Consider the following 26,777-nt stretch of genomic DNA (forward strand, 5'->3'; position numbering starts at 1 on the left):
ATGAAACTTATTTATGCTTAAGTGATTTAATGAAGTATAAATATTTATTAACTAACGAAGGTTGGATAATACATATTAGTTTGATATAAATATTGATTGCCGATAATTTTTTACCAGTAGCATATGTCAATTTTTTTGTGTTGGTAATATTGTATTAAATCAAACTATAAAATGAAACTAAAGAGAAATAAGAAAGAAATATCCACCCTTTTGTCTGTCTCTTTCTTTTAATTTATCTGTCACGCTAATTCACAGCTTGGTGTGTCGCGGGCGGGGGGGGGGGGGGTTAAAAGAGGCGTGGGGTAGCGTAGGGGTAGGGGTAAAAGAGCCAGGGGGGTGGGTGATTAATTGTACAAACCTGCTTTTTGGTGGAGAGAACCTGATGCCCTCTTTTGATGTGTGAGTGGGTGGTGCTCTTTTCTCATCAATTCTCATATATCTCTTCACTATTCTTCTTCCTTCTTTCATCTATTCAGCCCAGTATTACTACTACTACTTCTGCTAATACTTTTTGGTATACCTTGTTACTTATTTTTCTTTCTTTTTTCCATTCATCAACTCATTATCTTCTTGAAGTTGTCATTTTTAGTCTTAAAAACCAACAAAAAGACTTTATTTTTCTCTCTTTTTTTGGTTTTTTTTTCCCCATTATTTGTTTGTTTCCTCTCTTGGGTGATCTTTTTGCATCTGGGGTTTGCTTGAATTTGAATATTATTTAAAGCTGGTCTGGTTTTTACTAGTTAGATGAGGTTTGAATACTTAGATTTCTTGTGATTTCATGATCTTGTTTGAGTTTTGCTTCAATATTTTAAGGGTCTTTTAACTCTTTTAAGATTTTATTAAACAAATCTGGTCTTTGCCTAAAGTTTATAACTTTGGTCACAAAATTTACTGTTCATTGAGACCAACCAAAGATTTGATTTTGATTTATGGGGTTTCTTCATTTCTATCTGACTCCAATGTCCTTTTGATTTCTTGTTCATTTTTCCACTATACCCTTGACCAAAGACTTGGAGTTTTATGGTTCATTGTATATACCAAAACTTTTAAAATAATTATCCCTTTGTTGTTAAGATTAAAACCATCTAGATTTACTTTGTTTGGTCTTGATTTTTGAAGTGGTATTAGTGCTTAGTTGTTCTCCAACAAACAAAGCTTGAGAAATTTTATGTACCTTTTCTTGGTTTTTGTCCACATAAAATAACGTTTCATAAGCCTTGATCTACCTTCACATCTTTGCTTGTTGGTTTCTTTCTTACCCAAAATTGGTCCTTTCCTTGTTAAATCAGTCTTTTAAAGATGATTCAACATAAATTAGATGCTTCAGTTTTACTCCTTTTAATTAGCACATAAAATAAAATAGTCTACTTGTTTTTTTATTTTTTTTATTTTTTACACCGTTTAGTCTTTGTTGAATTAAACTCTTGATCTCATGTTTTAATTTCTCTTTATTTTGCAGGCTGATGATTTTTATGAAGAAAGGGTAAATCTTGTTGGTGGTGGTGGGGTTTTGTGTTGTAAACAGTAATATTATTTTTTGTATGTGGTGAGGCCTTTAGGCTACTGTTATGCTGAGGGCTAAGTATAATAAGGAGATAAGACTAAGTAGTAGTCTTGAAAAATATAGCTACTACTGCAGCAACACAAGTAGAAGAAGAATTAGGGAGAAGCTTATCAGCAGATGTTATCTTCCATTGAAAACATTCCATCAGATCCTTCACATATCTCTCTACTGAAAAGTAGTAGCAGTGATGAAAGGCCTTCTTCTGTTAATAAGTTAGTAGATCTGTCCAATTCTGACCTTGATGACAACAACAACAACAACAACAAATTCTCCATAAGGTAAAAAACATTTACCCCCTATGCTTCTGCCTTGTGTATGTATACTTGGATTTTAGTTTCTTTTTGGATCTTTTGAAGCTCTTCTTGTTTTTCATCACCTCTTCAATGTTCTACTGTTGAAAGGGTTTTTTAGTCATCTGGGGTTTTTTTTCTTTTTGTTGGTCAGATCCACTGTTTTTATCTGATATCCTTTGGTTCTTATTTTGGGAAACCAAAAAAAAAAAAATTTAGTCTTTTTTAGCTTGTTGTCTTTTTCTGTCATAGTCCAGTATTCTTGGTTGAGATTTCATGTAACTATATTTATGTTGATGTGTATGAGATGAGTTATATGGGGGTTCCTTTTCATATGATATAAGCAATTAAAGACTGTTGCTTTCTTTGTTGTGGGGGTTTCTTATGTAAATTCTCATAGTAATTTTTGCTTTGAAGCTATTGACATATGATATGGATGTTTGAAATAATTTTGTATTATCTTGCAGGGATTATGTTTTCAGAACCCGGAGAAAGGACATCAAGACCAATTGGCCATTTTCTCAGGAAAATTTGCAGCTTTGTTTGAAGCATGGCGCCACTGATTTGTTACCTCCTTTTCATGAATCTGTTAAGGGATGTGCTGTAGATAATCGTTCGACTGACAAGGACAATATAGTCACTTCTCACGTGAAGGAACATGTTAAGCTAGATGATGATCCTGTGTCCACCAGTCTGCCAAAACTAGCTGTGGATTATAGAAATATCAATTCAAGTGGATCTGATAGAGAGAAGGTGTTTCGGTCAACGATAACCAGTCAGTCTTGTTCTGAATCAGCTGAAAGAAACCGTTGCTCGGGAAAGGGTCTGTTACCTCCTATGTCAAACAAGAGTGGGAGCACAGTACAACCACCAGCAAAAAAGTGCAAATTAATAGTCAAATTTGGAGATAGAAACGTAGAAGAGGACACTACCACAAACAGTTTCATGGTTTCCGAGGCAATGGCTTCAAAAGTATGTCCAGTTTGCAAGACATTCACATCCTCATCGAACACGACCTTGAATGCTCACATTGATCAATGTCTCTCTGGAGAGTCATCAACAGTCAAGTGGACAGCAAGTCCTAAGGTGATTAAGCAGTACAAGATAAAGCCAAAAAAAACAAGATCGATGGTGGATATCTATGCAACGGCTAAGAGCTGTACATTGGAGGATCTCGATAGGAGGAATGGTACTAGCTGGGCCTCAAACCCGAGTTTATCCATTCGAGAGACTGAGGTAACACCTGCTGTTGAGAAACTGGAAAAACCTTCTGTTAATGAAGGTGCTGTTTATATTGACGCTAATGGCACTAAGGTTCGAATTCTGTCCAAGTTCAATGATGAGCCACCATCATCAAAGCCGGTTAATGATTCTCTCGAGAAAAAATTGGTAGATGGAGATAAAAGAAGCAAATTCAGTTTGACAAAGAAGAGAAAGAAGAAGAATCATATCGAGAAACATCACAAGCTTTTGAAATCTACTTCTCATACAAAAAGTTTTTGCTTGTCCAAGCCTGATCACTGTCCCAAGGTATGTTTTTTTCAAAAAAAATCTGCTGTGTTTCTTTTGCCATCCTGGATTTGTAGAAGTTTCCTCAGCTTTGGCCTTGTTCTTGAAACCCTTTTTGTAATCAAGAATATTGCATGCCATCTTTAGAAATCTCAATCCTTCCTAAACTTTAGCAATATAGTGCAGTAAAGAAGCTGCAAACTTTTGAGGAGCGGACAACAAAAGAATATTGGGAGAACAATGTTACATGTCTTTTCTGATACTTTAGCCTTCTTGTTCGCTTAATTTCATTGTTGTTTTGGTGAAGAGGATGAGTTTGCTTGAAACATGGGCGGGGGCAGGTGGGGGTTTGCATGCCTTGAGAACTAAACCATAGTAGTTTAAATTTCGGGATTTACAAGTTTCTATATATCTTACTGCATTTATCTTTTTGATCAAAATTATTTTGCTTTTACCAGTTAGCAGTCCTACTATGTAATAGTAATAATTTGCTTAGAACTAAGTTGCTAAATATTTTATGAACAGATCAAGATTGGTCAAGAGAGCACCTTTTCCCCCAGAGAAAATGTTGACAAAGAGGATTGCCTAAATAAGCACCTCAGATCTCCAGACCAGATGGTATCAAATGGATTGGGAACCATAAAACAATGGGCATGTTCGAAGAGAACTGGCCTCACAAGGAAGATCAGTGATAAGGACAACCATCAGCTTTCTGGCGTGCAAAGTGACAATGATGTGTTGCCTCAGGCTGATTCATTTATGAAGCAAAGCTGTCTTCCGAAATCTCCTAGTTCAGCTGTTTGTTTGCCTGAGAGTAGCCAAAGAACGAGGGATATGCCACTTGAGCCTCAAGATGAACAAATTGGGGAGCCTTCTCTGCAAAAGAAAATGAACTTTTCATTGTCTCGATCTCCACTCCCATCTAACAAGAAGAGATCCCTAGTGTTACAAAGTTGCAAAACAAAACATTTGAAGGTAGATCGCCGTTCTGTAAACAATATCTCTGCGGATCCTCCGGAAATAACAGTAGATCATGCACTTTCTGTGAAAAATATGAGAGCAGATAACTCTGAGATCAATTGTGAACAGTCCACCCCTCATCCATCGTTCTCCTCGAAAGCGAGGAAGTTGTCATCATTGAGGAAGAACATTTCGTCCGTCAGTGAAGGGCCTGCTCGTGGTGTTAAATGTAATTTGAAGTGGAAAACAGCTTCCCTTAAGAAGTCTAGTATGAGCTGTAGTTCAGAATCTGAAGAACCCGAAGTTTGCCAGACTGAAGGAGAGAAACATTGTTTAAGAGGAAATCTCAGTGAAACAAACGTTCAAGGGAGCAAGAGTTGTGAGAGGGTAATTGTTAAAAGGTCTAGACTTTTAAGCATCAGGAAAAATAGGGAGGTAATTATTCCCTCTAATGTGGAAGAAGGTACCCTGGGCTTGAAGAGCTCACAATCCTCAGCTGAGACCCATTCTGATAATGAAACAGGCAGCATTTTAGCTGGTGCATCTGATGCTATGGGATCTATAAAAGCGAATCATCAAAGTCAGAATGAGGAGAGTATGGATCCAGCTGCCTCTGAATTCGATGCGAGTGGAAATTTTATGAGTTTTAGCAAGTCTGTGGACACTGGATCGGACGAGTTATCTGATCCTGCTAGGTCTCATTGCGAGTCGCAATTGTTTAATGAAGAGTACAAAGGATCTTTTCTTGGCACCAAAGCTGCAACATGTTCACAAGATCCTATTTTGGGTGTTGAAGGGATGCTTAGTGCAGTGGAAACTGGCAATGTTGATGATGTCACTGAATTAGGATCTAATGATGGCCAAGGGAATTACTTTTTGCAGGTTGATCCAATTCCCATACCAGGACCACCTGGATCCTTTTTACCTAGTCCTGGTCGTATGAGCTCAGAAGACCTTCATGGGAGTTCGTCATTAACCAGCAGCAGAATTCAATCTTCTGCAGATCATCCCGAATTCGTCGATCGGGATTCTTCCGGTTCGCCTACGTCTGCTGCATCAACAGTTTCTAACTCCACTATGACTAGAACTGGCTCAAGATATTCGGAGAATTTATATGTCGGTGGAAGGGATTCATCAGAAACTGTTGATCTTCTGGTGGAAAATTCTGTCGCACTGCTTCAGACAGCAAATACAGGAGACAATAAGGATGGACTGGACAAGTTAAATGCAAATACGTTATTTCCTGGAAAGGGAAATTTCAGATTTACAAATGATAAGCCATGTTGTTGTGTCAGGAAAGAAGGAGCATCTCAAGGGTTTGCTTTGAATCATGAAGAGTCGCAATTGTTACAGCGACGGACCCCTTTTCCTGCCAGTGAGAATCAGTTGAGCCATGATTCACTCAAGAGACCTAATATCATATTGAAGAGCAATTCATTTTCTCTTAGTGACTCGAGTTCAGGACCTGAAACAAATGCGACTAGATCGTCCACGGGACATTCTCAATTTGGTATTTCTGCTGATTCTGAGTTCAAGCTCCCAACTCGTGATTCTGAGTCTTTTAGTCCGTCTGCTTCTAATCCAGTTCTCAGGCTGATGGGAAAGGACTTAATGGTCATCAACAAAGATGAAGATTCCCCACTGAATAGTAGATCGTCCCACTCAAATTCCATGAATGACCTGACAAACACTAGACTTCCTGGTGTTCGTAATGAGGATCTCAACTCCTTCCGTCAGGTGGATGCGAATAATCGTCTTGTCTCACACTTCCCTGAAAGTGGTGATCCAGTAAAGAATTTTGATGTCAGATTGTTGAACGGTTTCAAAAGTCATCAGAGTTACTCAAGGCCACAACAGCCATCCCCTACATCTCCAGCCTCGTTTTTGTGTAAGAGTAGTGGCAGTGGAATGATGGGTTCCTTTGGCAGACAAGACTATTTAGGTGGGTGCAATTTACATACTGTGCGAAATGGACCAAATGAGGCATGTGATATGAAGAAGTTTGTAGCAACTCCCATCTCTCATTGGCAGAATAATGCAACTTCAGTTGGGAATGCCGTCAGAGAAATTATTGTAATTGATGATTCTCCAGAAAACGAGGCTAATTCTGCATACACCACGGGGGGCATGGGGAAAAGCAAGTCGTCAACCGGTATCCAAATGCAGATCAGCTCGGGCTATACCTCAAGTTTTGTGGATCTCTGTGAAAATAGACCCCATGGAGTAGCTCAGAATGCAAATTTGCCTACTCAAGTGAATGAGATTCCAGCAAAGTGGAATAGTTTAGTTCATCCAAGCTCTTTCTCGGCTTCCTCATCACCTGCAGGTCCTTTTAGATCATCTTTATATTATTCTCCAGGCTTTTCATAACCAAAAGGTCGCCTTTTGCATGGCCATTTACTCTCTTGACTGACAATAGAACCTGAAAGAAAACACCGGCAAAGTTGAGCAGATGAGTTATTCTATATTGCGTTTTGCTTTCATAGCGTCTGATGTTCACTTGAAAAACTGAAAGTTCCATAGATATATAAAGCAGTTTACTTAGGCCAGTTGAAAGTTCCCTGGAGTGTCCAATGTATAAAAAAGTCTTCGAATAATGAGTTGTTCCGAGGATCTGAACTTCCAAATTGGTTTCTTTCTTCTGAATATCTTTCTTTTTCCTATTTAAAGGATATTGCTTTGCTTCTAATATAATGGTCATATACTAATGCTGCTCCTTCAGCTATCTTGTTCGGACTCTTCAAAAATGTTGTCGCACCCATGTCAGATCTTTCAAAAATGCACTACTTTTAAAGGATCCTACACACACATTATTGAAGAGTCTGAACAACGCAGTATGATAGAACTATTGTCATACTAGTGGTTTTAGATAGTATTGAAAAGGCTGGACGCAATTGCGTAGCCACATGAAGTGAAGATTTGAACACCTTTCATAGGAAATTATGCTGAGTATATAGAAAATTATCCTGTCCATAGGTCAAGAAAATTATCCTGTACATAGGTCAAGAATTGCTTTTTATGCATATATATTAAACCTTGAGTATCTTAGCGAAATTTCTGTTTCGCCACTAGCTGGACGTCAAAATTGAAAGAAAAACATGAAATTTGAGACAGGGAATCTGGGATTGTTATCTAGTTGAATAGAAAGATCAACTGGAACCCTATATACACAGAACATTACAGGTTGTAAATGAGTCAGTGGTGGGAGTAGTGGAATGACAGCGGCTTCATAATAAGTTGCCTTGCATGGCTATATATATAATCTTGATGTGACTGCTTTCACTTCTCTCAGCATTTGCATGTTTGATGGTGAAACAACATATATATATATCTTCTCCATTATCATGCTTCATGTTTCTATTTTCATCTGCACCATCAAATATCTATGCTTTTTGATCATCTATGTTTTTATTTTTCTCACGGTGTTTAGATATCTCTATATTTCATGTGGTAAAAAGGAGAAAGTAAAGAGTTGGTTAAAAGCTATCTTGTTCAGACTTTTAAAAAATCGATGGTGTCTGTTGGATCCTTCAAAAGCTATGCATTTTTCAAGGATCCAACACGGACAATGATAATATTTTCAAGAAATCCATTACAAAGATTAAAAAGAATGAGTTCATGGAGAAAGATGAAATAACTAGTCTTTGTATATTCTTTAACGTTTTATGCTTGGAGGAAGAGGGTTTTTTTATTTGGGGCGGGGGGGTGGGGGGGTTGGGTGGGGTGGAGCATAATAGTCCTTTGCTGATTTTGCAGTGGTGTACGGTACTGGTGCATTGTATTATTGCATGCAGGAGAAAAAAAGTTTTAACTCATAAGACGCTCCTTTATGTCTTTTTCTGTTTCTAAGATGAGATACATAGAGGCAGGTTAATTTCATAATTCGATGGGTTCAGTCTTTATATTCTTACTGCTCCATTTATCATAGATTCGAGACTATGGGTTCAGAATCTATTATTTATTAAAATTTCGTAATTTTTCATTTGTATTTCAATATTTCGTGTCGAAAATGAAGGTTCATATGAATCCGTTACTCATTTCTCCATCCGTCACGGATCGTAAATGTATAAATACCTGAATTTATATTAGGTAGTTGTTTTTACAACTGCATTTGATAAGTCGTTAAAATTTATATTTATGAGAAATAGTTCCATAATCCCAAAGCTGCTACTAGGGCTTCCCAATTAATAGTAATGCATATAATTTCCGTGAGTTTTCGTTAACCTTGCTTCTTTTTTCATGTAAGAAAAAAACTATTTCATGTTTTCTCCTTAAAAAATGTATAATATTGGTATCGTGAAAATAATAGTGACTAGCACTGTAATCATATAAACCAGTATGTGTGAAAAGTCCTAAGTTACGTAGGGTTTGTTAGATATGAAATGGACGGAATAATATGAGCTAGTAGCAAGAAAAATAGCCGTTACAACTTACAACCTTGCAAGAAAACTATGTCGAAGTATTACGTTATCAGCAAGTGTACGACCAAATTTGTGGTTGTCCTTTACACACTTTGCTGGAAGGAAGGCTTAGTCAAAAGTGAAAACAAAAGAGACACCAGACAAATCAGATGACTAGTGTAACATGTTTTTGGGTGGAAACATGGGTCCCTCTATAGCTACTAGTAATAATAATATTTATAATAATAATATATTAAGATGACCATGTTGTCCTGTGTGATATATATCACCTGCTAATACTAATAAAGAAAATTGAAGTACTAGACTGATGAATCCATAATCTAATTAAGGACTAATTAGCACTTTAACTTTGTGTTGGTTAAGGATTTTGGCTGACGTTTTCTTAACAATCTCCAAAAACAATTGTATTGAAGGCCACTAATCAGAGGCGAATCCAGAATTCTAAGTTTATAGTGTCTGGATTCTAAAAATACCAACTTAAATTATTGAGTTCTGAATAACTTATTTATACTATTATGTTGGTTTCTGAACACAAATATAGAGTTTTGATCGAAATTAGTGAGTTTCGCTGAAAATTAGAATTGTAGTTCCGTCGCTGCTCATTATTAATTTGTCGAGTATGACATATATGCACTTACTGCCTAAACTTTATTATAAGTAGAAACAATGGTGTCTAAAGTAGACCATTGGAGGATTTGACTATGGCGCATATATAAACAATGGTTTGTTCGTTAAAAAATCCAGTATTTTAGGGTCGAGCTCTACATTTATATAAAAAAAAAAAAAAAAAAAAAAAATGGTATACAGAGAGTTAGATATATATTGTAGAAATCTAGCCAGTACTACTTTTTTTAATTAACTCAAGACTTGTAACGTATGAATTTTAGATCAGCCACTAGATTTAATATGATGTGATCGAGGTGATATGAATCTTGAAGTATATATGCATTAGATCCTAGAAGAATTACCCTAAAACAACCTGTGCATGTTTACAATATTTGGGTATGTGACAAAATTAACTCTGGATGATCTAAAAGCTTGAGCTCCCATCCTATCTGGAAGGAAAGCGAGTAGCATTTTCTTGGATTATAGCTTATTTAATATATATCTCATATTACTTATGAATATGATTCAAAATTAATGGTATTTACAAATTTACCTGAACAACACGATTATAAAAAGACTACATATGCATATTTAACTAGCTAGTTGGTCATGACTTGCCTTCTTTTTTAATGTCCCCCGACTCTTCACCAGATCGTAACTTTGTTGATGCCATAGTAGAGCGTTAAATGAGAAAGAACCTTTTCAGTTTTAATACAACTACTCATATGTTGTGAATCATCAAAGAAACTATTTGCATTTGGTGGTTGAGGTTTTAACTTGATTTCAATAAATGGAAAAAAGAAAAACTAACTTTACTTGTCTCCCAAATTCTCTATATATACCAAGTAAAAAATGAATGTCTATCAAATATTTTTCTCCAACCACAAAATTGGGGAAGAATATTGTGTCTATCAGAGATTCTAGTCTTGTGTCATGACACCACTTGAATGCACATTGTGTCTTGTATTACTATAAAATATGCCACACCTACTTGCAACAACTAATATTAAATTATTACCACATAGTTTGGTGTGACCTATTCCTTTGACTTAATTCCCCTACCTATAATCTATTAATCTCCACATTAAAGATTAATGTTTTGTTCTAATATTTCCCTTCAATGTTAGTATATTTACGTAAAAGGAGGAAAAAGACGAAGGTTGACGACGGTCATTTTCCTTACCCTAACCCACTTTTTCCTTTTCTCCTCCAATTGAGTAATTTGAAGAAAAAAAAAGTATTTTTGTCAAAGTATTATACGTTTTGACGTCAAAATAGTGTTCACTGACCACTTGTTCAATTTGAAACTATATGAAAATGGCTATTTTCCAATTATATGAGTTGAAAAGTGACTATTTGTAAAATTTATCCCGTTTGGACGAAGTTAAAGTTTTGTTTAGGGTGGAGGTTTATGTGTTTTTTAATCGAGTGGAGGTCTATTAAGTTTGTTTAAATTAGAGATGTTTAAATAATGGACCCAATTAATCATTCTATATTATAACATAATATAAACGAAGAAGAAGTCCATTTACTAGTAGTAATTATTAAGGGTACTGCTACTTATTATGACTTATGAGAAGTCCCTCTCTTGCCCAACCGTCCATAAATAAACTAATTATATTCTAGTTGAAGCCACACAGAGTTATCTTCCATTCTTTATTTCATAGTGGGATACTAAGAAAGTTTGGCATATGTGGACCACCTTTCTACGTCTCCAATGGACCATTTGCATAAATCTTGTTAGATTTATCACAAATCTTGTCGGATTGACAAAATGTGTCTATATTGTAACTCCGAGATCATTTTTGTACAAATTTCTTAAACGAGGACAAAATTTAAACAACAATCCATGAAGTATCATATTTGTGCAAATTTTGGATGATTTAGGACATAGCCCATAAGATTTGGGTTATATTACCCAAGTCCATCTTATATACAGCCTCTGATGTTCGAAAACTCTACTAAAAATGTCCAAAGTATTCTTCTGCACTAGTTAACAAGACACGCCATGTAGAAGATTAGTGGTGCTTATTCTCAAGCTGAAAGTATCATTTAATATCTTAACATATTTTCTTTTAATATTTCAACATCTTCTCAACCAAGAAAAGACGTGCAACTTTTTTTTTTTGGAAAAAAGAGAGCATTACATGTTTTTCCCCATATATTCTCCCAAAAAACATTTCTTTGAGAAAATTGTCCAGATGAGTAATTTGGCCCTATTTTGTGTTGTTCTTTAGTTTTTGTAGGAGTTCCTCCGACAAGACTTTGAAAATTTAACAAGATACCAGAATGTCTTTAATTTTTTTACAAACTTTTTCATTTTTAATACGGGTTAGAACTTCAAAATGCTTAATTTCTCAATATAAAAAGAAAAAAAAAAATTCCTTGGCTATATTGTGAGATCTAGAAGTTTGTTAACTAATACAAATCTTGTCGGATTGACAAAATGTGTCTATATTGTAACCTGAGATCATTTTTTGTACAAATTTTTAGAACAAGGACAAAATTTAAACAACAATCCATGAAGTATCATAGTTTTGCATTCCAAACTAGGACATAGCCTATATAAGATTTGGGTTATATTACCCAAGTCCATCTTATATACAGCCTCTTGCTACTCTACTTTAAAACAAAGTATCTAGTTAACTTTGCTAGAAGATTACTATTCGCTGAAAGTATCATTTAATATCTTAACGATTTTTTTTTTCAACATCTTCTCAAGTAAGAAAAGACGTGCAACTTTTTTTTTTTTTTTTAAAAAAGAGGGATTTCCCCAATATTTCAAAAACCACAAAATTGTCCAGATGAGTAATTTGGCCCTATTAAGTGTTGTTCTTTAAAAATTATGCCTTTTAAAAAACCACCTGTTGTAATTTGAGAGACAAAAAGTAAAGACCAATGCCTTTGAAGGATCAGCATGCAAATGACCCAAAAAAAATGAAATTACCTTGGGGCTGAAGCCCAAATAATTGACAAAATGTGTATGCATTTTTACCAATATATCTAAGCATAAAAAGTCAAAGACTTAATATATTCATTATCTTTTTAAATTTATTGATAAATTTATTTAGTTGTAAAATAATTAATTAAAAGTCAAAGACTTAATATATGTATAATTAAAAAAAATGACATATTTTATGTAATGGACACTTAAAAATACACATAATTTAAAAAGAAAAAATTAAAAATATCTAATAAAAAGATTTTATCACGTGTTCAGGCGCACAACGGCAACAAACCTAATTTTCAAGTGTACAAATTAGCAAATTTAAGCGTCGCCGATGTCTTAGTCAAACCTTACATTAATATTTTATTTTAATAACTATCAAACGCGAAATTGACGTCTTTAATAAACTGACACATCACGAGTTTACACACATTTTCACCTAATTATTCACGAATATGCCATCAGCAACAATCCCCATTTCCGGCAATGACGTCACTCCAACCTACACAACCATCCCCATTTCCGGCAATGACGTCATTAACCGATCAATTCAAAACCTCTCCACTTTCCTTTCCCGTACTCGACCTTGGCCGGAATTTCTCGCCGTCACAAACGCCGTTAACATTCCGTCATCTTTCTCCGATGCCGCAATTCGCATTCGCCGGAGCTTTAAATACTTCTCCGTTAACTATGCTTTTGTTATCACTGCTTGTATAGCCGGTTCACTGATTGGATCGCCGGTTTATTTGATTTTAACCGGTTTGATTTTTGCGTTGTGGTTGATTCTATTGTTCTTTCGCGAGGATCCTATGGTTGTTTTAGGGCATCAAATTAGCGATTTGGTTGTGATTTCCGGTTTAGTTATTGTTTCTGTGAGTGTTGTTTGGTTTACTGGAATTTTGAACAATTTGATGATTGGATTAGGGTTAGGGTTTTTGGTGGCTTTGATTCATGGAGGTTTGAGGAATACAGAAGGATTGTTTGTTGATGAAAATGAGGCTGTTTCTACTGGATTGATTTCAAATTCTGAAAGAGGATAGGGCAATTCCAATAATCAAAATTATTTGATTCTTTTTTTTGTGTTTTTTGTTTTGTTGTGTAAGGTTGACATTTGAGTTGAGAGTTGTGTTCATAAGATACATTTGGTGTGCATTGTTACTGAATTAAAGGAGAAAGATTAGATTATTTTGGTTTGTTATTGATTGTGAGTGAATGTACTGAGTGTTTTGGTTTTGTATGTAATGTAGTTTACTGGTTCCAAAAGTTTACAGGAAAACCTGTTGCCACTGGTCTTGTAATGTATTTGACTATTGTTTCAATGAATTTGTTCAGTTTTGAGCTTTTGTTGATTGAGAAAAATAAACAAAAAGACAATCTTTTTAAGGGCTTAATGAGACAGAACTAAATGCCATGGGACATGAGTTCATCCAACCAGAAAAACACTAGTTATACAATTTGCATGTCTATTCTGTCTATCTGGCAATTGGTTAAATACTTAAATTTGCTTGACAAGATCAATAAATTGCTGAAACCGATATGCATTTCATATAATCGCATGTGGTTGATTCTACTGTTCTTCCGGGAGGACCCTATGGTTGTTCTAGGGCATCAAGTTAGTGATCTAGTTGTAATTACCGGTTTCGTGGTGGTTTCCGTGATTGCTGTTTGGTTCACGGGAATTTTAAACAAGTTGATGATTGGTTTAGGGATTGGAGTTTTGGTTTCAGTGATTCATGGAGGTTTGAGGAATCCAGAAGGTTTGTTTGTGGACGAAGATGATGCCGTTTCTACTGGCTTGATTTCAAATGGTGAAAGAGCATAGGCAAATTTCACTGACTTGTCAAGATTATTTTGATTTTTTTTTTTTTTTTTTTTTTTTTTTTTTTTTTTTTTGTGTTTTTTGTTGATTGTGTAAGGTTGACGTTTGACTTGAGGGTTGTGTTCATAAGATACCTCTTGGTGTGAATTATTACTGAATTAAAGGAAGAGATGCTGAAAGACTAGATTATTTTTGTTGGTTGTTGCTAGGCTTGTTGATTGTGAGTGAATTTACAGTGTGTTTTTCTTGTGTAAGGTAGCTAAAAATTTACAGGAAACCTGCAGCTACTGGTATTGTGCTGTATTTAACGATTGTTTCAATGAATTTGTTCAATTTTGAGCTTTTTATCCTAAGATCAGCTTTTGTTGATTGAGAAAATAAATAAGAGACAATCTTTTTAATGGTTGATTTGCCTTTTGCCTTCCAAGATAAGCTTTTCTTGGTTGTGAGATAAACTAAAAAGACAATCTTTTTAATGGTCTAATGAGATTGAACTGATGTGTAGTAAATGAATGAACCAAATGTCATGGTACATGGGTTCATCCCACTAGAAAAACACAAAACATGCAATGTACTATTTGCAGGAAAGATATTCAAATGTTGTAGGTTGATCATGTGCAATTGGTTAAATACTTAAATTTGCTCAACAAAATCGATAATTTGCTGAAAGCGATATGCATTTCGTATAAGTTGAACTGATGTGGTGAAAAGTACTTGATAATGGATGATTTCTATGTTACATGAACTAAAGATTGAATTACATGGTCACTGTAAACAAAACTGAGCCACCAAAAAAGTGGTTTTTTGCGGAGTTTTGGGATCATATTTTGCTCCTCATCCTTACTAATTTGGCTAATATTTGTTGGGCAGCCAAAGTTTGAGCATGGTTATGACCCAGCATTACGGTTCGGATACTAATGCAGGTTCTGCAGAGATCCTCTCCGCTGTCAAAATGGCCTCCTCTTAGTAGCAGTTTTGCTCTAGTTTCCAGCAAGGTAGCTTTTAACAATGTCACATCTTGCCAAACATACTCGTCCACTCTTTGGTTCGATTGCAGCTTCTTTTTCCAGCACAGAGATCCGTGGCACCAATCCTGTATTTGAGAAACAAATGACTTTTCTGCTTCTTCGAGCACGTTTGTGCAGACCTTCAAGAGTTCTAAGGCCGAGTTGCACCTTGAGAACGTTGTGAAAGCGCTAATTGCCAAAGGAAGAGCTGTTTTTCTAATGAAGAAAACCATGTCCATGGCCTTGAGTTGAACAACTGGTGGTTCGGATTTGAAACCGAAAACAAGGAAAGCACATGACCAAAGATGGTCAGAATCTGTTAACGGGTTTCCAAGTTTCCTTGCACCTTGGACATTGGCTTTAGCAGCAATTAGTCCATCTTTCCTTTTAGCGAAAATCTGTGTGATGGGATGGAATTGGATCCAGCAACCTGTCGGCCTGTTGGCTTTTCGTGCCAAACCGAGTTTAACTAGAAGTAATGCTGCTTCCTGTTCACTCTTCCATGTTTGGCTTGTCAGGCAATGACCCGAGTAGAAGCATAGAGCAACTTTCATACACTTAGTCCACTTTTTGATCCTGTTTCTGTTTATAGGTATTTTCTTTGCAGCTGCTGATAGTAAATTCACCGAGATGGGTGCCGGAGCAAACCACGCTCCTACCTGAAGCATTCTTGAGGCAAGCGAGTCCCTACTATTGTTGCTTTGCTGCAAAAGGGCTGTACAGAAAACCAATGTTTTCATTAGAAATGGATTGGACAGATTAGAGCAACTTGTGGCTTCTTCAACTGGAACCTGATTCACAGCTTCGAATAAAGCAGATGGCAAAATTGCAAGCTCCGATAGAAGGGACCCGACCACCCACAGACCAAAACTAGACCTTCCTAATTTTTCATCGAACTTATGAAGGAATTCTACCTCTCCAGCTGGATACTCCTTTTTACGTCTACCCCTTATCAATATCATGGCATCAGGCGTTGTCAACGGCTGAAGCTGCAAGGGATCAAAGTTCATTACCCGGTTGAGTTGTGTTGTGATAATGACATGAGTACCACCAGTGTTAGTTGGTATTAAATCATGAAGATCCTTCCCTTCCCACCACTCCTTCTCAGTCTCTAAATTGTCTATGATTAGTAAATATGGCATGTCGCGGAATATCTCCCTTTTAACTCTCTTGAACGCTTCCGATTCTTGCTCATCGAAACTCCTTATCCTCCCTCTTTCCTTCTCTGCATCTGCACTCACATCCAAGCCCAAATTTAGAGACAAGTTCAATATGTTCTGTCGAAAGTAACGAGCTTCTCCCCCTACCCACAAGACCATCCTGTATCTCTGTGAATACCGATAAGCGAATTCCAAAGCAAGATCTGTCTTTCCAACACCAGGCAAGCCATTTATGCATACAACACTCAAACCCAAATTCTTATCCTTCCCACTTCTTGATTTTCTGTACTTAGGTCTCTTCATTGAATTTCTTCCTGGTTCGACCCAAGCTTCTTTATTGGTTTCCTTGTTCTTTCCTATCTCTAGATTTATATATTTTCCTTCACTTTCATCATCAGCCAGACCTTCAGATTGTCCTGGTGTTCCTCCCTGGACACTTTCTTGCTCAAAGGAACCAAAAAGAGTAGACTCTATTTCCATAATTTCTTTCTCTCTTCCCACAAAGCTTTTATTCCTCGGAAAAGGCAACTCTTCAAAGCCTTCTGAAATTTTTTCTACAACACTTCTCCTGCCAAGCTTGGCCCTTAATATCCCAGCTGCTTTCTCCACACAGGTTCTCCAATTACTCTCATTTGTTTCCAGTCTAAACTCATGGCACTTTAGTATTATATCCAGTGCCTCTTTACATTTCTTTGCTTCGGGATTCCTGTTAAAAAGACTTGCGATTTCATTGGCATCCGTGTTAAAGAATAAAGGAAGCAAGTTCTTCTTTTGCGCGAAGAATCTTATTTCCTCCAAGCTAAGATGGTTGAAAAAGCTACAACCGGTGACAACCACGACACCATAGGTTACTGAGCATATAACCCGGTCAGCAATCTCATGGCTCTGATTATCTGCATACTTTGCTCTATCAGCAATAAAACAAGCAATACCCTGAAGCTCAAGTTCTGATTTGAGCCACTTGCAGAAGCGCGATAAATTCGGGTTCTGACCATGGAATCCTATATACACATCACAGCTCCTAAGTTTGGCATTGGAAGCAGGCGAAACGGAGCTTTTGGCAAACGAAATTCGAGGGACAGGGAAAGAAAAGGATATCCGAGGATCGGTTTCCGGTCCTGAAATGGGTACACAGGTAACAATTTTGAGCTTTGTGTCGGTGGGGTCATCGGAATAATCGTATCTTTCTGGTGGTGGAGTGTAGGAGGTGCTCGGGACATCATCAGACTGCGAACCGCAGTATGAGACTGGTGGGGATGGGTGAGTAACTGAGGTAGGAGCAATGGGAGTTTCTTCTTTTGGTTGGTTTTCTTGAGTTGGATTTGTAACTAAAGTGGCCCTTGGAGAAATGTAAGGTGATTGTAATGCTGAAACAAATGCAGAAGATGGAGGAGAGATGAGGGAAGGGGAGTTATAGGGTGATGATGTTGCTGAATTTGCTATCAATTTCTGCTGACTTGACGGAAGAACAGTGGAGAAAATGTCCTTACTCAGTTTTGTGCTGCCTGAATTTGCAATCTTGATAGTGAGAGACTGAGTATCAACAGTTGAGATCTCTTTAAGAGATTTCTCTTCATCCATTCTCAGAGAAAGGAGGAGGAATGAAGGAGGTAACAAAATGGTTATATTTCAGTAGTTTTCAGTTGACAAGAACCATATTTACCAGATTAGAATGAGGAAAAGAAACTGATGTTGTCCTGGATTCTTGATATGGAGCTTAGTCAGTTGCAATTAATTTGTGGTTGGGATCAAAACACTCTTTTTCAAGCAGCGGATGAATGCAACAGTAAAGACTTTCATCATCTTTTAACAGTGGGCCTCCCTAAGTCAGAAACTGACCCTCACTTTCAACTGTGGAAGAACTTGAATAAGAATAGCTAAAAGGGTGTGCATCCACATTGGAAACAAGAAAGTCTTGACCTAATTTGATCCATGTAGCACATATTGTAGAAAACCAGACAAAAGAAAAAAAGAAACTGTTTTTTGTTTACTTTACCTTGATTTGGTTCATTTGATTTGAGTTTGCTACTCTAGGGATACAATCTCCATGACCCTTCTTTCTCTCTTTAATGAACTAGCTTTACAGATGGAGAATCTAGTGAAATGGGTTGGATCTGTGAGGTTTTGAACATAAAATATTACGAGAAATCGCTCTCAAAAGAAGCTGCAGATAGTAAGTGGTTAAGTGGTGTAATATTCTATGTGCTTAGTTTAATCCCTTTATCTTGGGCTTAGCCATTCTTTTTGTTTTATGTGTTGTAAGATTGCATATTTGAACTTAGTAAAAGCAATTTTGATGCATTACTATAGTTTATTATTTCACTCTGTCACAGAGTCCAAAGGTTGGTCAGAATGAATAAAGAGAAGGAAAAAGAGGCATTGGGAGAGGAACCAAAGACTATCATGTGTGTGACCTTGGTGGAAATGGGGCACTAATTTGCAAGGGAAAATAGAAATGTCTCTCTGAATGAATGAAACCAAATATTGCTGTTTGCAATGCAGGTTTGCTCTCTCTATTCATCTGACACAGTTTTCATTATTTGCTATGGGAATTGGACCAAAGACCAGTCCAACATTGAGCACTAAAACCATCAATAATTTGAATGCTCCACCTCTTTCCCCTGGGGTCATACTCCAGGTTTTTATTCCAACTTATGTTGTTCGGATCTTCAAAAATAATAAATAATATTGGACGTCGAATTCTCAAAAAATTATAACATTGCCCCCAACACCCTTCCATACATTCATTTGCACTACTCTCTACTTTCCGCCCCCCTCCCTCCTTTTAATAGCTGTATGTATACAATATATTTTCTATACAATATATTTTCTAATAATAGTGACGTTTGAATAAGTTTGTTCGCACCTCAACTAATTCATCGGGTACATGTTGCTTCTATCAACATAGACTATCAAGTAACTCCACCAATAAGGTTTATGCAGATGTAAAGAAATCAAGTGCTTTTCATTTTCATTTTCCTAGTGTTTCCAATTTCTTTTCCATCCTCTCTTAATTTGTAAATAGACTCTTTGTATCAGCATTTGTGTACTAGTATCCCAACTAATCGTTAATGTCACGCATTTAAAAGATTTTATTGGTTATATATGCATGTCGGTGATGCAACTGTGTTATCCAAGTGAAATAAACTAATTTATTTAAAAAACAATATGAGAATACCAATTTTGAAGTACTAACATATAGACAAAAATAATTGAAAAGGATATTGTTCAGGAATATGCATGCACTAGAAAAAGGAAATAGAAGAAAGAATAGGCCAGCAACAGATTCATCACGGGTCCTTGCTACCAGTTGGCCTTCAAAAAGGAAATTTATGGTTGGATTAGATTAAGGATTCCACCTTTTTGTGCAATAAAAGCTTCCCCTTTTATAAGATGCTAGAGTAGAATGATCACTTGAGTTTAGCGGTAAAAGTTCAGCATGTCATCGTGTGAGTTAGTCACACGTTACGGATTTGAATTCTGTCACAAACAAAAGGTTGGTATTTATGTGGAAAAAAAAAATAGAGAGACGGGCTTATTATCTATCAAGTTTCAAAGTGTACATTAATGACACTTGAAAATTTCTCTATTATGGAAAAAGCTTGAGGATGATGGTGCCCGATTCAGAAAATTACCACGATCAATTAGGTGAAATTATAGGGTTCTACAAACTGTCTTTTTTGTACAGGGAGCGTGGTTATAATGCTCATATTGTGTCAGTCATACAATTCGTACTGCATTGTAGAATTGTTATGCGCTCTATAAAATGAGACTCAATAAGTCTTTGCGCTCTACAACAAAAAATACATAAAGAGTTTTCTAGCAATGTATATCAAGAAGTTATGGCCCTCCTTGCTCAAATTCGATATTCCCCAACGACTTACTGAAATTATTTAAGTAAAGGAAAATAAAAAGATAAGTTTATATCCTTTAAGTTTAAAAAAAAAAAAATACACTATTGGTTCTCGAAAATTTCTCAATTATTTAAAAAAAAAAAAAAAAAAACTTGAGGTGTCAGATTCAGAAAACTACTTTGACTTAAACAGTGACCCCTACAATTGAACTTCTGTCGGCACGTTAACAAGTTGGAAGCTTTAGTTTTGAGTTAGTGTTATTTTCCTTTACATGTACTAATTTTTATTGGCTTAATTACATTTTGACTTTTGAGTAATCAAATTATTAGTAGGAATTATGATGTTATTATGATTTTTGAGAAGTGTTATGAAGGGCTGTCATTTTCACATTTTTTATTCCTACGACCTGTCTGCTGCATGTGCATTCAACACTTCTTAATTGGTCTTGGAATTTAATATACTTCTGACCTGATTTTTCTTTTCTCTTGTAATTATGGAATCATTAAAAAAAATCATGTGCAGTAGCCAAATATTTTATGTGTTTTTCTATCAAACTATCACAACATTAAGGTTGCAGTCTAGTATGTTGCTCATTTTTGAGTGATTTATTTGCTTTCCTATTTGGATTGAAAGGGAATAAAAATCTCTCTTTTTTATTTATTTTTGTTTTATCCCTTTGATGAATTCTGCTTATGGCTAATGCCTCACTAATTAAATAGATGTAAGATAAAGCTATGTTTAAAAATAAAAGATAAATCTTAAATTAAACTCGACAAATTGCATTTTACCATAGATTTCTATAAAGAATCAATTAGCATAGAGTTTGAATATCATCAAGAACCTTCCCCTTTCCCTATCTTACAACCCTAACCCTCTTTAAAAACAATTTTTAAAAAAGATTAAAGTAAAAAAAGAACTCTAAGTAGCTGTGTCACACTTAAATACCACATTAATATAAACAATTGGGGTATGTAAACATGCATTAACCATTAAATTAATTTTTTTAACTAGGGCATAATTTTTTTTATGGGTAATTAGAAATGGAATCTCCATTTTATTGGAATCTAATTGGATGGCAAGGTATGAATTGTCTCTCCACTACCAGACATATTATTTTAGTTTGATTGGAACTAAATGATTTTGATTGAAATAGTTGAATAGTTCCATGATCATGTGCTCCTTTTTTGCAACTATATTCATTGAACCAATAAAAGACATTTAAATTTCTCAGTACAGTTGTCAGTTTATTTATTTTTTTTTGGGAGGGGGGAGTGGGGTGGGGGTGCGCGGGCGTGGGGGTGGGGGGTTGCTGTCTACTTTAATGTAACAAGTTTATCCACAAATTTGTACATTGATCTTTTCACTTGGTAAAGCCCAACAAAGAAGCAAGTGGAGGAGAAATATACACATTTGTTTATATCTCCTGGTCATTTTCATTTGAAGAAAGTAATTTGATTAATACAATAGTGAAATGTAGTAACTTGTGATAACTTTGAATTCTATGTTAATGTGTAGTCATGTCACATGGCACTTGTTGATAAAAAAACGTAGCAATAATATACATATACTATTATAAATATATGAAAGGCAATTTCAATTTCTGCAGATGATTATGACAAAAAAGTAAGTCCATCAAGACTTGCTCGTTGGACCTCACAATGTATTCACATTTACCTTTTCTATATTCCTATTATCTCACTAGGCTAACAGGGATAGAATTTAAAGTGTGACCTCAAAAAGCAATATAGTATAATAAAGGGCAACTTACATAAATAACTACATTTTAGGAGCAATTAACCATTCATAACTATTTTTTTCATATTTACAATTCGTTAGATACAAGGAGAAGAAGCTAGGAAAAATATGTAAGAAAAACAATGTGGTTAGTTGGGTTTAAACCTAGGCGCATGCAGGGGCAGAGCCCACACCCAATAACCACTCCAACCACAACAATTTGATGTATTTTGATATAGCTATGAATGATAATTTACAAAATCACTGAGCTACTAAATATAAATAAATTAAATAGTAGTTATTATCAATAGTTACCTCTTAGAGGTAGTTATGAGAAGTAATTATTCCTATAATAAATAGGCACTTTTTAAAAAATGAATCAGTATCAATAATTACCTCTTAGAGGTAGTTATGAGAAGTAATTATTCCTATAATAAATAGGCACTTTTTAAAAAATGAATCAGTAGCATAATCTTCACCTTCTAATCATCGGGTCAGACTCCAAAGAAGTGGTAAGTATGTTGTTCAATGGAAATGAATGTTACATTCATCTCCTTAATAAATGCAGGTGTCAATAATGAGTAACACAAGAGTATAGAAAGTGTGACATCTATTTAGAGAAGCCAATTCTGTTGTAAATGATCAATTTCTCTCGCTTGTCGATCTAAAAATTGTAAGTACGCTCAAGCCTCACAAAGGAGGAATGATTCGACTTCTCCTACAAAAGTACATGAAGATGAAGTGCAACATATGAGAAAAGTCACATAACTTGGCCAAAAATAAAGCAAGCATGAAAGCCTTTTGGGAGCCTCCAAACTTATTCTCAATTACCATCATTTGTTATTTCTGTTTTTGTAGAAAACACATAGGATATCGAATTCAAGAACAGTTAAATGATATACAAATTAATTAGTTTTTGTTATTAATCTAGGAAAAACAACACCAAATACCCCTATAATATAAAATATTTACCCGCCCCATGCCTCTCCTAAAGTAATTTCGCTTCTATCCCAGTCGGCCGGAAATATTTACCCGCCATACCCCCTTGCCCAAACCTTCCTCTGTGATACCATCGCAGTATATTTATATATCATGATGGTATCATGGAGGACTAAGAGAAGGACTGAAGCAGGATGGTATCATGGAGGACTAAGTGAAGGACTGAAGCAATCCTCATGATACCATCTCAGTATATTTATATACCGCGATGGTACCATGGTACTGAGGAGTGTCTTATTGAAGGATTGAAGCAGTCCTCCGTGATACCATCACATTTTATGTATATAAGATGATGGTATCATAGAGGTTTTCCTAAGCGTAATGTCTTTTAATAAATGAAGGTGATCATCCATAATACCATCTTAGTATATTTATATGCCATGATGGTATCATGGAGGACTAAGAGAAGGATTGAAACAGTCTTCCATGATACCATCTCAGTATATTTATATACCACGTTGATATCATAATTTTGGGGGCATCTCGGGTAAATAGATTTGATTTTTTTGGAGGTACGAAAGTAATTAGAGTATGAACGGGTAATTATTTTTGTTTAAGAGGGCGCACGCGTTCTTTCCGCATTAATATAAGTAAAATTTTCACAAATAGCTACCTTTTAGCTGCTTCTAACAAGCTATAACTACAAGTTCATTATTTACAATTCGTAGGTGGTTTTTCCTATATTTAGGTCCTGAACGCGTCGCATAAATATACAAAATATAGACTAAATACGCTGTTGAGCAAATAATGCCTCTATTTAAGGAAAAAAATCTTTTTCAAACTAGACAGAAATCTGTTTTTAATGTTCCATAAATCACGCAAATCTCATTCTCTTCCATATCTAATCACATATCTCATTCAACATCTAATCATTCACATAAAATTTGAATTCAAAAACTCTCTTCATATTTTTTCCCAAAATATAACTAAAAAAAAATCTCTTTTTAATGTTCCATAAATCATGCAGCTTGATTTGTTCATCAATTGAATTGCATAGTGACAAGTTGAAATTGTCGATCTTATGACCATCGGTTTTGTGTTCATTATTAAAAATATTCAATGAAATTACATTATTAAAAATAAAAAATATTAGTTATTGAGTGTAATAAGCTGATATTGAATATTATTTAGTAACTTTAATAAGATGGGAAAACTTGACTCCATAAAAAACTTTAATCCCTAAGGGTGGCTTTTGATTCACTGTATTTTATCTGTCTTATGATTGTATTTTTGAGTGTATTCTAATTGATCGTAAAGATTTGAATCGTAATGAATATATTTACAATATATTTCACTTGTATTTTGTATGTATTTTAGAAGTATTAAAATTGTTCTTTAATTTTTGAAGTATATTTAAAAAATGGATTTTATGGTTCAATAATGAATTCAAGTGTACCATGAATATATAGAGAAAATGCATAGAACTCTTCCTGGTTCATCAATAAAATATAGTGAAAACATGTAGGAAATACAAACTTGATATTGAAATGCACTTTGTAATTTTTTACCAGTAACTATACAAGAAAAATATAAATGTAATAAAAACAGAATTCAAATCTACGATTCAACTATACAACAAGCGGGATCATTACCAAAATACATAAAACTTCTTCTAAAATCTTCATAAAAATAATGTCTTATGATGATGTTATACATTAAAAAAAAGTTGGAGAAAAGAAAAAAATAACTTAAAACATAAACCATTTTCTCTACAAATCTCTCGAACATCTACTAAAATCACTGCATCATAATCAATGGTAGCCTTGACAGGTATTGGTGGTTGCTCGTTATCAATAAATGCATTCAGGGTTGCCTTGTCGATTTGCGTCGTATCTCATACGAAGAAACTTTGCATCAATTTCAGCTGGAATGCGTGAAGATATACTGAAACTTTACATTAACAAGACATGAAAAAATAACAAAATAACTTAACCACAATAAATAACACCACATTCAAGATATACTGAAAATATACTATAAATATAATGCAAATATATCAATGTCAAATGCACTGTGGTTGTCACTACAACATGGTGTATACCGTGTCTTGTAAAAATACACTTCAAATACACGAATATATGCTACAAAATATACTTTGATAAAAAGTAAACACAAATTCAAAATCACATAAATTTACAAGTAACAAATTAGGTAGAAAAAATATATCACACACAATTAAAAACACAAAGTAATTGAAATAATAAAAAATACAACAAAAATATACTTAAAATGTACGCAAAATACAGATTTGGTGAATTGAAAAAACAGGAATTAACTGAAGTTCAAAACACAAACTAATTGAAATAATAAAAAATACGACAAAAAATATACTTAAAATGTATGCAAGATATAGATCTGGTGAATTGAAAAAACGGGAATGAACTGAAGTTCACTTAAAAATACGATAAAAATATACTTAAAATGCAAGTAAAATACATATCGGAAGTGAATCATTAATGAGAAAAAATACCTCTTGGAGAACATGAATATTTTTTACTCTTGTCCAATAACAAAAACTTCAGACCTGTATTCAAAAATTCGGTGGCCGGCGGGGGGCATCTAGGAACGATCATGGCGGTTAAATGATTTGGTCTTTAATAATATACATTCGTTCAAATAGGTCGATCTTTTTAATTGCTGCTGCATTTATTTGTGTCAAATAGGCTGGTCTTTGTAATTGCTATAGATTTGACCATGCAATAGCTACAGATCTGACCGGAAAAGAGAAGACGACTGACGCCGGTTAGATCACGCCGGAGAAGATGGTGGTCTAAAACGACATGAGGATGAATGATACATGGATCCCTCAAAAAAAAAAAAAAAAAAAAAACCTTTAAACTTCCACTGAATACAGGGAAAGATGAAAATCTGTGGCCTAGTAAAGCCCAAAAAGAAACAAAGATGATGAGGGAGAACACAAAAATAACAGAGAATCTTACATATTTTAGGAAATAGAGTTGAATTTTGGGGGTAAAAGGTTGAAATTAATGAGCAGTTAATACAGAGTAAAAAAAAGAAGTGAAAGAAATCAGAAACTGATTTGAAAAGCACGAAATTAGGGGAGATGGGGAGTTAGAAACGTGTATATTTAGGAAAAGGGGAGAGAGAGAAAGTGTGCAGCTAAAAAATAGGGGTGTGGGGAGTGGTAAGTTAATTGGTAGAAAAGTGGGTAGCTATAAGTTGTAAAAATATAATATTATAGGCTACTAAACTAATTATTAAAAAGTATAGTTACGTTAAATAATATATACTTGTAGTAAGTTATCTTAAGAAAATTTATAAGTATCCTTCTCATTAAAAAAGGCTTCTATCAAAATTATGCATATGGGCTAGATTCTGCCATCTATGGCCCAAAACAAGTGCTTATTGGGCTTGGGAAGAGGAATGGCTAAATTACCCATTTTCATGTGCTATGGCCTTGTGCTTCCTTTTTTTTTGCGCGGATTGCGCTTCTTTTGGAGTGGTCATGAATTTTAGCCCCACAAATTGATGGTCTTTAAGTTTTGTCCTTCGCTTGAAAAGGTAGCCAAAAATATCCTGAGATTCTGGGTTTGAACCCCCGCTCAATAAAAAAAAAAGAATTCGCAAGGCAAGACTTTGCAAAAAGTTCTGCCTTATGCGGCAAATTTTACCTTAAGGCATAGGCAGAACTTTTAGTTATGCATTAAGGCAAAGTCTGCCCCATGCACTAACTAAAAGTTTGCCTTATAAGGCAAAGTTCTGCCCTCTCCGGCAGACTTTTAGTTATGCCTTAAGAAAAGTTTGTCGCATAAGGTAGAACTTTTTGTAAAGTCTTGCTTTGCGATTTTTTTTTATTTTTATGACTAAGTCGGGGTTCGAATCCAGAACCTCGGGGTATTTTAGGCGAAAGACAAAAATTAAAGACCAGTAATTGTAAAGGCAAAAA

The 26,777-nt window shown here is 35.1% G+C and overlaps 4 protein-coding genes across 5 annotated transcripts; 3 read left to right on the forward strand and 1 right to left on the reverse strand.

The window, feature by feature from the left end:
• Window positions 1-377: 377 nt before the first annotated feature.
• Window positions 378-6,992, forward strand: LOC132036321 (uncharacterized). 2 transcript variants are annotated; one of them, XM_059426637.1, is made up of 4 exons: window positions 378-514; window positions 1,460-1,842; window positions 2,322-3,384; window positions 3,889-6,992. In XM_059426637.1, the coding sequence occupies exons 2-4, from the start codon at window positions 1,682-1,684 to the stop codon at window positions 6,691-6,693; spliced, it is 4,029 nt and encodes a 1,342-aa protein (XP_059282620.1). In that variant the 5' UTR covers window positions 378-514; window positions 1,460-1,681; the 3' UTR covers window positions 6,694-6,992. The 2 variants fall into 2 exon arrangements, with proteins under 2 accessions (XP_059282620.1, XP_059282619.1); XM_059426636.1 differs by lacking the exon at window positions 378-514 and adding an exon at window positions 549-749.
• A 5,665-nt stretch (window positions 6,993-12,657) lies between these two features.
• LOC132035906 (PRA1 family protein G2-like) lies at window positions 12,658-13,640 on the forward strand. Its single transcript, XM_059426060.1, has one exon. It carries the CDS (start codon window positions 12,753-12,755, stop codon window positions 13,335-13,337), a length of 585 nt encoding a protein of 194 aa, XP_059282043.1. The 5' UTR covers window positions 12,658-12,752; the 3' UTR covers window positions 13,338-13,640.
• Window positions 13,641-13,702: 62 nt separating this feature from the next.
• On the forward strand, window positions 13,703-14,119 carry LOC132038252 (PRA1 family protein G2-like). The gene has a single exon (XM_059428941.1). It carries the CDS (start codon window positions 13,703-13,705, stop codon window positions 14,117-14,119), a length of 417 nt encoding a protein of 138 aa, XP_059284924.1.
• A 409-nt stretch (window positions 14,120-14,528) lies between these two features.
• Window positions 14,529-18,892, reverse strand: LOC132035905 (uncharacterized). Its single transcript, XM_059426059.1, has one exon. It carries the CDS (start codon window positions 17,862-17,864, stop codon window positions 14,937-14,939), a length of 2,928 nt encoding a protein of 975 aa, XP_059282042.1. The 5' UTR covers window positions 17,865-18,892; the 3' UTR covers window positions 14,529-14,936.
• Between the last annotated feature and the right edge of the window lie 7,885 nt (window positions 18,893-26,777).

The sequence above is a fragment of the Lycium ferocissimum genome, chromosome 11, assembly GCF_029784015.1.
Source record: "Lycium ferocissimum isolate CSIRO_LF1 chromosome 11, AGI_CSIRO_Lferr_CH_V1, whole genome shotgun sequence".
NCBI lineage: Eukaryota > Viridiplantae > Streptophyta > Magnoliopsida > Solanales > Solanaceae > Lycium > Lycium ferocissimum.